Raw genomic sequence first — 12,500 nt, 5'->3', positions numbered from 1 at the left:
GAGAGACAGGGATGTTAACAGAGGAGAGGAGACAGGGATGTTAACAGAGGAGGAGAGACAGGGATGTTAACAGAGGAGAGGACACAGGGATGTTAACAGAGGAGGAGAGACAGGGATGTTAACAGAGGAGAGGACACAGGGATGTTAACAGAGGAGAGGAGACAGGGATGTTAACAGAGGAGGAGAGAGACAGGGATGTTAACAGAGGAGAGGAGAGACAGGGATGTTAACAGAGGAGAGGAGAGACAGGGATGTTAACAGAGGAGGAGAGACAGGGATGTTAACAGAGGAGGAGAGACAGGGATGTTAACAGAGGAGGAGAGACAGGGATGTTAACAGAGGAGAGGAGACAGGGATGTTAACAGAGGAGGAGAGACAGGGATGTTAACAGAGGAGGAGAGACAGGGATGTTAACAGAGGAGAGGAGAGACAGGGATGTTAACAGAGGAGAGGAGAGACAGGGATGTTAACAGAGGAGAGACAGTGATGTTAACAGAGGAGGAGAGACAGGGATGTTAACAGAGGAGGGGTGAGACAGGGATGTTAACAGAGGAGAGGAGAGACAGGGATGTTAACAGAGGAGAGGAGACAGGGATGTTAACAGAGGAGGAGAGACAGGGATGTTAACAGAGGAGAGGAGACAGGGATGTTAACAGAGGAGAGGAGAGACAGGGATGTTAACAGAGGAGAGGAGAGACAGGGATGTTAACAGAGGAGAGGAGACAGGGATGTTAACAGAGGAGAGGTGAGACAGGGATGTTAACAGAGGAGAGGAGAGACAGGGATGTTAACAGAGGAGAGGAGACAGGGATGTTAACAGAGGAGGAGAGACAGGGAAGTTAACAGAGGAGGAGAGACAGGGATGTTAACATAGGAGGAGAGACAGGGATGTTAACAGAGGAGGAGAGACAGTGATGTTAACAGAGGAGAGGAGACAGGGATGTTAACAGAGGAGAGACAGGGATGTTAACAGAGGAGAGGAGAGACAGGGATGTTAACAGAGGAGAGGAGACAGGGATGTTAACAGAGGAGAGGTGAGACAGGGATGTTAACAGAGGAGGAGAGACAGGGATGTTAACAGAGGAGGAGAGACAGGGATGTTAACAGAGGAGAGGAGAGACAGGGATGTTAACAGAGGAGCTATTTTCTCTCCTGTTATGTTGGATCTCAAGTGGTTGTGATTCAATCATGGTGTTAAATTAGACAATGATTGAATAGAGGAGAGGACATCTAAGGACAGACAGACAGACAGACAGACAGACAGACAGACAGAGGTGGGTGGGTAGGAAATCTAAGGGTAAGTGTTAGGGTTAGGGTAAGGCTTAGGGTAAGGGTAAGGGTTAGGATAAGGGTTAGGGTTAGGATAAGGGTTAAGGTTAGGGTTAGTAGATAGTTAGTTGAAATGGTACTGGTAGTATGTAGAGCTTCTACAGATGAACTCTCCAAACAAAGTGTTGCCCCTGATGCAATTACTTAGTGATGATTAGTTCATTCGTTTGATTAGCTGCATCTCATATTGGAATAAATTGGTAAAACACTGATTGAAATTTAAGAAGGATATTTAACTAAAAAAAGGCAACAATGAGATGGTTGTGAGAATGTATTTGTGTGAGTCGTACCTTTGAGGCACACCCAGTAATGTTTCCACTTCCTCTTGGTGGCTGGCTCCACCTTCTTATTCTTCTTGTGAACCAGGAAGTTCTTCACTGCCAGAGCTCCCGCCTTCCTCACCGTGCCCTGCGCACAGCAGCCAATGAGAGCGTCCGATGGGTAAGCCGTGCTCAGTGTGCCGCTGCTACGCTCGTCACTCTCAGCTGAGCCCGCCTCCTCCGTGCAGTCACGCTCTCGACGAGTCTACAGAGAGAGAGGGAGAGAGAGAGAGAGAGAGAGAGAGAGAGAGAGAGAGAGAGAGAGAGAGAGAGACAGCGAGAGAGAGACAGCGAGAGAGAGACAGCGAGAGAGAGACAGCGAGAGAGAGAGATGGAGAGAGAGAGACAGCGAGAGAGAGAGATGGAGAGAGAGAGACAGAGAGAGAGAGAGATGGAGACAGACAGACAGACAGACAGACAGACAGACAGACAGACAGACAGACAGACAGACAGACAGACAGACAGAGAGAGAGAGAGAGAGAGAGAGAGAGAGAGAGAGACAGCGAGCGAGATAGAGGATAGAATAAACCACCTACTTTAGTCTGTTTAATCTTAAAATAATCTAAATTTAAATGTAAAGTTTTAAAACAGAATCTAACTAATGTCAATTTAAATGCAAAGTTTAAACAGTTTAACAGTCAAGTTTTACTGAGAAGACTGAGTTCTGAACGAATGAGTTCTGTTGAAGGATCAATTAGAAGGATGGCACAGAGGTGTTAACATTGAAGCTATCAGGGAGAGATGGAAAGACAGATTCATACCCAGTGTTGATTCTCAAAGTCCTGATGGAAGTTATCATACATTCCCCATCCTCCTTTTCTCCCTCCTCCTCCTCCTCTTCCTCCCTCTCCTCCTCTTCCTCCTCCTCCTCCTCCTCCCTCTCCTCCTCCTCCTCCTCCTCCTCCACTACTGCTCCCGCTGTCACTCCCGTTAAACGCGCTGCTCCCGGCAGCAGAGTAGACGGAGAACGAGGCCGACATGGCCTTACAGCGTCGTGACCCTGGCCCCACTTCCCCGTCCATCTCCGTGGCAACCCCGTCGATGCCGCTGTCGCCATACCCACTGCCGTCTCCCAGCACACCTGATATGTCCTGGAGAGACAGAGAGAGAGACACAGGTTACGTCCCAAAATATCAACTACCTTTGTGGTCTTATTAAATACATCGGCTGTTGTGGTTGTATTGTCATGTGGTTTTATTTTATACATCGGCTGTTGTGGTTGTATTGTCATGTGGTCTTATTTCACACAGGTTACATGCCAACTATCAACTAACTTTCTCCCAAAGTGTGCACTTGTTCACTTCCCTTCATGGATTTGAAAGGAAAAGACTGGTGTCATGAATCGATAGAATGGTCGCCTCAATAATCTAGTTGACATCGGTAAAGTTCTGCTTCTAATTTCCGACATAATTGTTGACTATTCGTCTATGATATAGCCTACATGCAGCTTCTCTTCTGTCATAACCTGTAGCCCAAGACTAAATATAGTGCTTCTCATGTGTGTTTATGTAACAGTATAACTTTAAACCATCCCCTCGCCCCGACACGGGCGCGAACGAGGGACCCTCTGCACACATCGACAACGGTCGCCCACGAAGCACGGTCGTTACCCATCGCTCCACAAAAGCCGCGGCCCTTGCAAAGCAAGGGGCAACAATACTTAAGTCTCAGAGCAAGTGACGTAACTGATTGAAATGCTACTAGCGCGCACCCGCTAACTAGCTAGCCATTTCACATCTGTTACACTCACCCCCCTTTCAACCTCCTCCTTTTCCGCAGCAACCAGTGATCCGGGTCAACAGCATCAATGTAACAGTATAACTTTAAACCGTCCCCTCGCCCCGACACGGGCGCGAACCAGGGACCCTCTGCACACATCGACAACGGTCGCCCACGAAGCACGGTCGTTACCCATCGCTCCACAAAAGCCGCGGCCCTTGCAAAGCAAGGGGCAACACTACTTAAGTCTCAGAGCAAGTGACGTAACTGATTGAAATGCTACTAGCGCTCACCCGCTAACTAGCTAGCCATTTCACATCCGTTACATTTATACAGTACCAGTCAAAAGTTTGGATACACCTAATCATTCAAGGGTTTTTCTTTATTTTTTTACTATTTTCTACATTGTAGAATAATAGTGAAGACATCAACACTATGAAAGAACACATATGGAATCATGTAGTAACCAAAAAAAAGTGTTAAACAAATAAAAATATATTTAATATTTCTGTCTCGTCTGCTCCAGCTCTCCATCTCTGGCGCTCATTACACACACCTGTCACAACCATTACGCACACCTGTCACCATCATTACGCACACCTGTCACAATCATTACTCACACCTGTCACAATCATTACGCACACCTGTCACAATCATTACGCACACCTGTCACCATCATTACGCACACCTGTCACCATCATTACGCACACCTATCACCATCATTACGCACACCTGTCACAATCATTACTCACACCTGTCACCATCATTACTCACACCTGTCACCATCATTACTCACACCTGTCACCATCATTACTCACACATGTCACCATCATTACTCACACCTGTCACCATCATTACTCACACCTGTCACCATCATTACTCACACCTGTCACCATCATTGTCACCATCATTACTCACACCTGTCACCATCATTACGCACACCTGCCACCATCATTACGCACACCTGTTACCATCATGACCTGCATCTGTGCTCATTGGACTCCTTCACGTTTTGATTACCTTCCCTATATCTGTCTGTTTCATCCCATTCGCATTATTGTCGTAATGTTGTTTTTGTTCCCCCTGTCCAGACGCTGTTCCTGTTTCGTTATATGTCCATTGTTTCATCACTCCCTCTACTTGCTTCTCGTCTCCAGCGTCGGTCATTACAATTTTAGATTCTTCAAAGTAGACACCCATTGCATTGATGACAGCTTTGCACACTCTTGGCATTCTCTCAACCAGCTTCATGATGTAGTCACATGGAATGCATTTCAATTAACAGGTGTGCCTTGTAAAACGTTAATTTGTGTAATTTCTTTCCTTCTTAATGCGTTTGAGCCAATCAGTTGTGTTGTGACAAGGTAGGGGTGGTATAAAGAAGATAGCCCTATTTGGTAAAATACAAAGTCCATATTATGGCAAGAACAGCTCAAATAAGCAAAGACAAACGACAGTCCATCATTACTTTAAAACATGAAGGTCAGTCAATCAGGAACATTTCAAGAACTTTGAAAGTTTCTTCAAGTGCAGTTGCAAAAACTATCAAGCGCCATGATGAAACTGTCTCTCATGAGGACCGCCACAGGAATGGAGACCCAGAGTCACCTCTGCTGCAGAGGATATGTTCATTAGAGTTAACTGCACCTCAGATTGCAGCCAAAATAAATGCTTCACGGAGTTCAAGGTACAGACACATCTCAACATCAACTGTTCAGAGGAGACTGTGTAAATCAGGCCTTGATTGTTGAATTGCTGCAAAGAAACCACTACTAAAGGACACCAATGAGAAGAAGAGACTTGATTGGGCCATGAAACATAAGCAATGGACATTAGACCAGTGGAAATCTGTCCTTTGGTCTGATGAGTTCAAATTTGAGATCTTTGGTTCTAACCGCTGTGCCTTTGTGAGACGCAGAGTAGGTGAATGGATGATCTCTGCATGTGTGGTTCCTACCGTGAAGCATGGAGGAGGAGGTGTGATGGTGCTTTGCTGGTGACACTGTCTGTGATTGATTTAGAATTCAAGTCACACTTAACCAGCATGACTACCACAGCATTCTGCAGCGATACGCCATCCCATCTGGTTTGCGCTTAGTGGAACTATAATTTGTTTTTCAACAGGACAACAGGACAATGACCCAACACCTCCAGGATGTGTAAGTGCTATTTGACAAAGAAGGAGAGTGATGAGTGCATCAGATGACCTGGCCTCCACAATCACCCGACCTCAACCCAATTGAGATGGTTTGGGATGAGTTGGACCGCAGAGTGAAGGAAAAGCAACAAGTGCTGAACATATGTGGGAACTCCAACAAGACTGTTGGAAAAGCATTCCAGGTGAAGCTGGTTGAGAGAATAAAAAGCTGTCATCAAGGCAAAGGGTGGCGACTTTGAATAATCTAAAATAGAACATATATAGTGACACTTTTTTGGTTACTACATGATTCCATATGTGTTATTTCATAGTTGTGATGTCTTCACTATTATTCTACAATGTAGAAAATAGTACAAAGAAAGAAAATACCCTTGAATGAGTAGGTGTGTCCAAACTTTTGACGGGTACAGTATGTTTATGTAAAACCACACGCACGCACGCACGCACGCACGCACGCACGCACACACACACACACAGACACACACACACAGACACACACACTGCCCTCGCCCATAACGGCTGAGCTGTCCTGGAGAGAAATTCATAGGAACATACAGAACACCTCCTGGAATGCACACAACGGTGCATATTATGATAAGAGCATATAGACACACAGAGACGCCCTGGAGAGACAGAGAGAAGAACATTTATGAAAGAACACAAATTCTACACGAGAACAGATTTACAGACTACACTCAACACGCAATGTCTACCCTCAACTGTTTCGAGTCAACACCCCCGAGAGACACGCACGCACGCACGCACGCACGCACGCACGCACGCACACACACACACACACACACACACACACACACACACACACACACACACACACACACACACACACAGACACACAGTCTGCCCTTAACCATTTATGTCCCCTAGAAAGTGGAGACTCTTCACCAACAGTGGAGTAAAACAGCCTTACAGACAAGGCAGATAGAGCTGGGTTAGAGCTGGGTTAGAGCTGGGATAGAGCTGAGATAGAGCGGGGCTAGAGCTGGGCTAGAGATGGGCTAGAGCTGGGCAGGAGATGGGTTAGAGCTGGGATAGAGCTGGGATAGAGCTGGGTTAGAGCTGGGATAGAGCTGGGTTAGAGCTGGGATAGAGCTGGGTTAGAGCTTGGGATAGAGCTGGGATAGAGCTGGGTTAGAGCTGGGATAGAGATGGGATAGAGCTGGGTTAGAGCTGGGATAGAGCTGGGATAGAGCTGGGATAGAGCTGGGATAGAGCTGGGATAGAGCTGGGTTAGAGCTGGGGATAGAGCTGGGAGTAGAGCTGGGTCAGAGCTGGGGATAGAGCTGGGATAGAGCCGGGATAGAGCTGGGATAGAGCTGGGTTAGAGCTGGGATAGAGCTGGGATAGAGCTGGGGATAGAGCTGGGATAGAGCTGGGTTAGAGCTGGGATAGAGCTGGGATAGAGCTGGGTTAGAGCTGGGATAGAGCTGGGATAGAGCTGGGATAGAGCTGGGATAGAGCTGGGTTAGAGCTGGGATAGAGCTGGGATAGAGCTGGGGATAGAGCTGAGATAGAGCTGGGATAGAGCTGGGATAGAGCTGGGTTAGAGCTGGGATAGAGCTGGGATAGAGCTGGGGATAGAGCTGAGATAGAGCTGGGTTAGAGCTGGGATAGAGCTGGGATAGAGCTGGGATAGAGCTGGGATAGAGCTGGGATAGAGCTGGGTTAGAGCTGGGATAGAGCTGGGATAGAGCTGGGGATAGAGCTGAGATAGAGCTGGGATAGAGCTGGGATAGAGCTGGGTTAGAGCTGGGATAGAGCTGGGATAGAGCTGGGGATAGAGCTGAGATAGAGCTGGGATAGAGCTGTGATAGAGATGGGTTAGAGATGGGTTAGAAATGGGTTAGAGATGGGTTAGAGATGGGTTAGAGATGGGTTAGAGATGGGCTAGAGATGGACTAGAGATGGGAAAGAGCTGGGCTAGAGATGGGTTAGAGCTACTACAGAGGAGAGAACGATGGAAAGACCAGCTCTCAAACTCTCAAGAAAGACGTTTTTTTCATCATCTTTCAGAAGCACGTCATCCATACAATACAAATGTGGTAAATATTTCTCCTTTTCAGGCGCCACATAATATTTTATTTTTTTTACATTTAAAAATATATATTTTACCATTTACACCTTCTGTATGTTTTATTTTATTTAACCTTTATTTAACGAGGTAAGTCAGTAAAGAAAAAAATCTTATTTACAATGACGGCCTACCCCGGACAAACCCTAACCCGGATGATGCTGGGCCAATTGTGCCCCGCCCCATATAGGACTCCCAATCACAGCCGGTTGTGATACAGCCTGGAATCGAACCAGGGTCTGTAGTGACATCTCTAGCACTGAAATGCCCTGAGATGCAGTGCCTTAGATCATTGTGCCACTCGGAAGCATACGCAGGGGACAAATAAGCTTTTGATTTTATTTGATGCAGTGTTTACCAGAAACGATAATGTGAAGAACCACTTGACCTACACCAAAGTCAGATTCGGATATAAAGTTAGGCCAACGTGTCCAAATTCTAAAATCCTTCAGGTAGAATGCCCTGCTTTTATTTCATCACACTCACAACCGTAAGATATTTTCTGTAATTAACTCGCCATTTAACTTGTAAATAAGGATCTTGTTGTGAGTTTATTTTCTGTCTAATAATGAATACAAATGAGATAAAGTCAAGACGTTGTCAGATATGTGATATGGTCATTATTTGAACTGACTAGCCAGCTAACTTAACGTTAGCTAACAAGCTAACAAGCTAACAAGCTAACAAGCTAGAAACAAACCAAAACATTGTTTAGAAAGTAGCTTTTAGTTGCCTTGTTTACTAGATTGACATTTACTAAATACATTTATTAAACGGATGGGATTATTGGTGTTAAAATACATGAGATGATGTCGTTTTTGTGTTTGTTATAATGACAAGTTTGATGTCGGACGACAGTAGAATGTTCATGATGTCACCGCGACAACTTTCTACTGACACGTCGATTGACGAAGTTTAAACCAGCCATTAGTCTTGAAGTATTTGGTTGTTTACTACCGTACTCACTCTGTTTAGCACATGACCTCATGTGAATCCTTAAAGAGATGGGTGGGGGCTAAGGCTTAAGAGGGTGTGAACGATACTGAACGGGTGTAGACAAAGGAGAGCTCTCCAGTAGGTGTACCAAAACATTCAAAGGTCATTTTCTCAAAAGTGGGGTTACAAGTTTATCAACTTTCAAAGCAGAATTACTTTCCCATGGTTCCTCAACTGTAGTGTATGAAATACTATTTTCTAACTCTGTCTAGATTTATCCAACATAAAAAAATATATATATATATATATGTTTGCTACATAAGACCGAATCGAGCCGGTTGGTCACATAGTCTGTTCGAATACTGTGTGTACTCCCATCTGTTTTCATAAGTATACTGACATTTATAAATGTGGGAATGTGTGCTATTTTACTGAAGTAGGACAGCTCTGTCCGGCATTACTAAGGACATTTGTAACTAAAGGACTTAGAGCACCTATCCAATGTCTGATTTGTAAATACTACATGTATTCTTAAAAGTCTTCTGTACTTGTCTCATGACTTTGTTCAGCAGTTTGTCAATTGTCACAGTGTTTTTTATCAGGAGATACCAACATGGTTATTGACGAGCCACATGGTTACATAGGATTGTTTTGTTGAAGTCCCGTGCTACTCAGCTGTTCATCAAGACCTCAGCTGTTCATCAAGACCTCAGCAGGGCATCAAGACCTCAGCTGGGCATCAAGAACTCAGCTGGGCATCAAGACCTCAGCTGTTCATCAAGACCTAAGCTGGGCATCAAAAACTCAGCTGGGCAACAAGACCTCAGCTGTTCATCAAGACCTCAGCTGGGCATCAAGACCTCAGCTGGGCATCAAGAACTCAGCTGGGCATCAAAAACTCAGCTGGTCATCAAGACCTCAGCTGTTCATCAAGACCTCAGCTGGGCATCAAGACCTCAGCTGTTCATCAAGACCTCAGCTGTTCATCAAGACCTCAGCTGGGCATCAAGACCTCAGCAGTTCATCAAGACCTAAGCTGTTCATCAAGACCTCAGCTGTTCATCAAGACCTCAGCTGTTCATCAAGACCTCAGCTGGGCATCAAGACCTCAGCTGGGCATCAAGACCTCAGCTGGGCATCAAGACCTCAGCTGTTCATCAAGACCTCAGCTGGGCATCAAGACCTCAGCTGGGCATCAAAAACTCAGCTGTTCATCAAGACCTCAGCTGTTCATCAAGACCTCAGCTGGGCATCAAGACCTCAGCTGGGCATCAAGACCTCAGCTGTTCATCAAGACCTCAGCTGGGCATCAAGACCTCAGCTGTTCATCAAGACCTTCAACTGTTCATCAAGACCTCAGCTGTTCATTAAGACCTCAGCTGGTCATCAAGACCTCAGCTGGTCATCAAGAACTCAGCTGGTCATCATGAACTCAGCTGGTCATCACGAACTCAGCTGGTCATCACGAACTCAGCTGGTCATCACGAACTCAGCTGTTCATCAAGACCTCAGCTGTTCATCAAGAACTCAGCTGGTCATCAAGAACTCAGCTGTTCATCAAGACCTCAGCTGGGCATCAAGAACTCAGCTGATCATCAAGACCTCAGCTGTTCATCAAGACCTCAGCTGGGCATCAAGAACTCAGCGGGTCATCAAGAACTCAGCTGTTCATCAAGACCTCAGCTGGGCATCAAGACCTCAGCTGGGCATCAAGAACTCAGCTGGTCATCAAGAACTCAGCTGTTCATCAAGACCTCAACTGGTCATCAAGACCTCAGCTGTTCAACAAGACCTCAGCTGTTCATCAAGACCTCAGCTGTTCAACAAGACCTCAGCTGTTCAAAAAGACCTCAGCTGTTCAACAAGACCTCAGCTGTTCATCAAGACCTCAGCTGTTCATCAAGACCTCAGCTGTTCATCAAGACCTCAGCTGTTCAACAAGACCTCAGCTGTTCATCAAGACCTCAGCTGTTCATCAAGACCTCAGCTGTTCATCAAGACCTCAGCTGTTCAACAAGACCTCAGCTGTTCAACAAGACCTCAGCTGTTCATCAAGACCTCAGCTGTTCATCAAGACCTCAGCTGGGCATCAAGACCGCAGCTGGTCATCAAGAACTCAGCTGTTCATCAAGACCTCAGCTGTTCATCAAGACCTCAGCTGGTCATCAAGACCTCAGCTGGTCATCAAGACCTCAGCTGTTCATCAAGACCTCAGCTGTTCATCAAGACCTCATCTGATCAATAAGACCTCAGCTGTTCATCGAGACCTCGGCTGTTCAACAAAACCTCGGCTGTTCATCAAGACCTCGGCTGTTCATCAAGACCTCAGCTGTTCAACAAGACCTCAGCTGTTCAACAAGACCTCAGCTGTTCATCAAGACCTCAGCTTTTCATCAAGACCTAAGCTGTTCATCAAGACCTCAGCTGTTCATCAAGACCTCAGCTGTTCATCAAAACCTCAGCTGTTCATCAAGACCTAAGCTGTTCATCAAGACCTCAGCTGGGCATCAAGAACTCAGCTGGGCATCAAGAACTCAACTGTTCATCAAGACCTCAGCTGTTCATCAAGACCTTCAACTGTTCATCAAGACCTCAGCTGTTCATCAAGACCTCAGCTGTTCATCAAGACCTCAGCTGGGCATCAAGAACTCAGCTGGTCATCAAGAACTCAGCCGTTCATCAAGACCTTCAACTGTTCATCAAGACGTCAGCTGTTCATTAAGACCTCAGCTGGTCATCAAGACCTCAGCTGGTCATCAAGAACTCAGCTGGTCATCACGAACTCAGCTGTTCATCAAGACCTCAGCTGGGCATCAAGAACTCAGCTGGTCATCAAGAACTCAGCTGTTCATCAAGACCTCAGCTGGGCATCAAGAACTCAGCTGATCATCAAAAACTTAGCTGTTCATCAAGACCTCAGCTGGGCATCAAGAACTCAGCTGGTCATCAAGAACTCAGCTGTTCATCAAGACCTCAGCTGGGCATCAAGACCTCAGCTGGGCATCAAGAACTCAGCTGGTCATCAAGAACTCAGCTGTTCATCAAGACCTCAACTGGTCATCAAGACCTCAGCTGTTCAACAAGACCTCAGCTGTTCATCAAGACCTCAGCTGTTCAACAAGACCTCAGCTGTTCAACAAGACCTCAGCTGTTCAACAAGACCTCAGCTGTTCATCAAGACCTCAGCTGTTCATCAAGACATCAGCTGTTCATCAAGACATCAGCTGTTCATCAAGACCTCAGCTGTTCTACAAGACCTCAGCTGTTCATCAAGACCTCAGCTGTTCATCAAGACCTCAGCTGTTCAACAAGTCCTCAGCTGTTCAACAAGACCTCAGCTGTTCATCAAGACCTCAGCTGTTCATCAAGACCTCAGCTGTTCATCAAGACCTCAGCTGGGCATCAAGACCTCAGCTGGTCATCAAGAACTCAGCTGTTCATCAAGACCTCAGCTGGTCATCAAGACCTCAGCTGGTCATCAAGACCTCAGCTGTTCATCAAGACCTCAGCTGTTCATCAAGACCTCATCTGATCAATAAGACCTCAGCTGTTCATCGAGACCTCGGCTGTTCAACAAAACCTTGGCTGTTCATCAAGACCTCAGCTGTTCAACAAGACCTCAGCTGTTCAACAAGACCTCATCTGTTCATCAAGACCTCAGCTGTTCATCAAGACCTCAGCTGTTCATCAAGACCTCAGCTGTTCATCAAGACCTCAGCTGTTCATCGAGACCTCGGCTGTTCAACAAAACCTCGGCTGTTCATCAAGACCTCAGCTGTTCAACAAGACCTCAGCTGTTCAACAAGACCTCAGCTGTTCATCAAGACCTCAGCTGTTCATCAAGACCTCAGCTGTTCATCAAGACCTCAGCTGTTCATCGAGACCTCGGCTGTTCAACAAGACCTCGGCTGTTCATCAAGACCTCAGCTGTTCAACAAGACCTCAGCTG

General features: G+C 46.1%; 1 protein-coding gene across 2 annotated transcripts in view; it reads right to left on the bottom strand.

Annotated features, from left to right (window-relative positions):
* tiam1a (TIAM Rac1 associated GEF 1a) overlaps nt 1-12,500 on the bottom strand; it is a 198,892-nt gene that overhangs the window by 115,904 nt on the left and 70,488 nt on the right. For both annotated transcript variants that reach the window (XM_055936803.1, XM_055936804.1), the window contains exons 5-6: nt 2,411-2,740; nt 1,620-1,854 (exon numbers count right to left, since the gene is read on the bottom strand). In XM_055936803.1, the coding sequence (XP_055792778.1) occupies nt 1,620-1,854; nt 2,411-2,740 (565 nt within the window). The remainder of the gene's footprint in view (nt 1-1,619; nt 1,855-2,410; nt 2,741-12,500) is intronic.

The sequence above is a fragment of the Salvelinus fontinalis genome, chromosome 10 (genome assembly GCF_029448725.1).
Source record: "Salvelinus fontinalis isolate EN_2023a chromosome 10, ASM2944872v1, whole genome shotgun sequence".
In the NCBI taxonomy this organism is placed as follows: Eukaryota; Metazoa; Chordata; class Actinopteri; order Salmoniformes; family Salmonidae; genus Salvelinus; species Salvelinus fontinalis.
The sequence above is the reverse complement of the archived record's forward strand: the minus strand, read 5'-3'. Positions and strand labels throughout refer to the sequence as shown.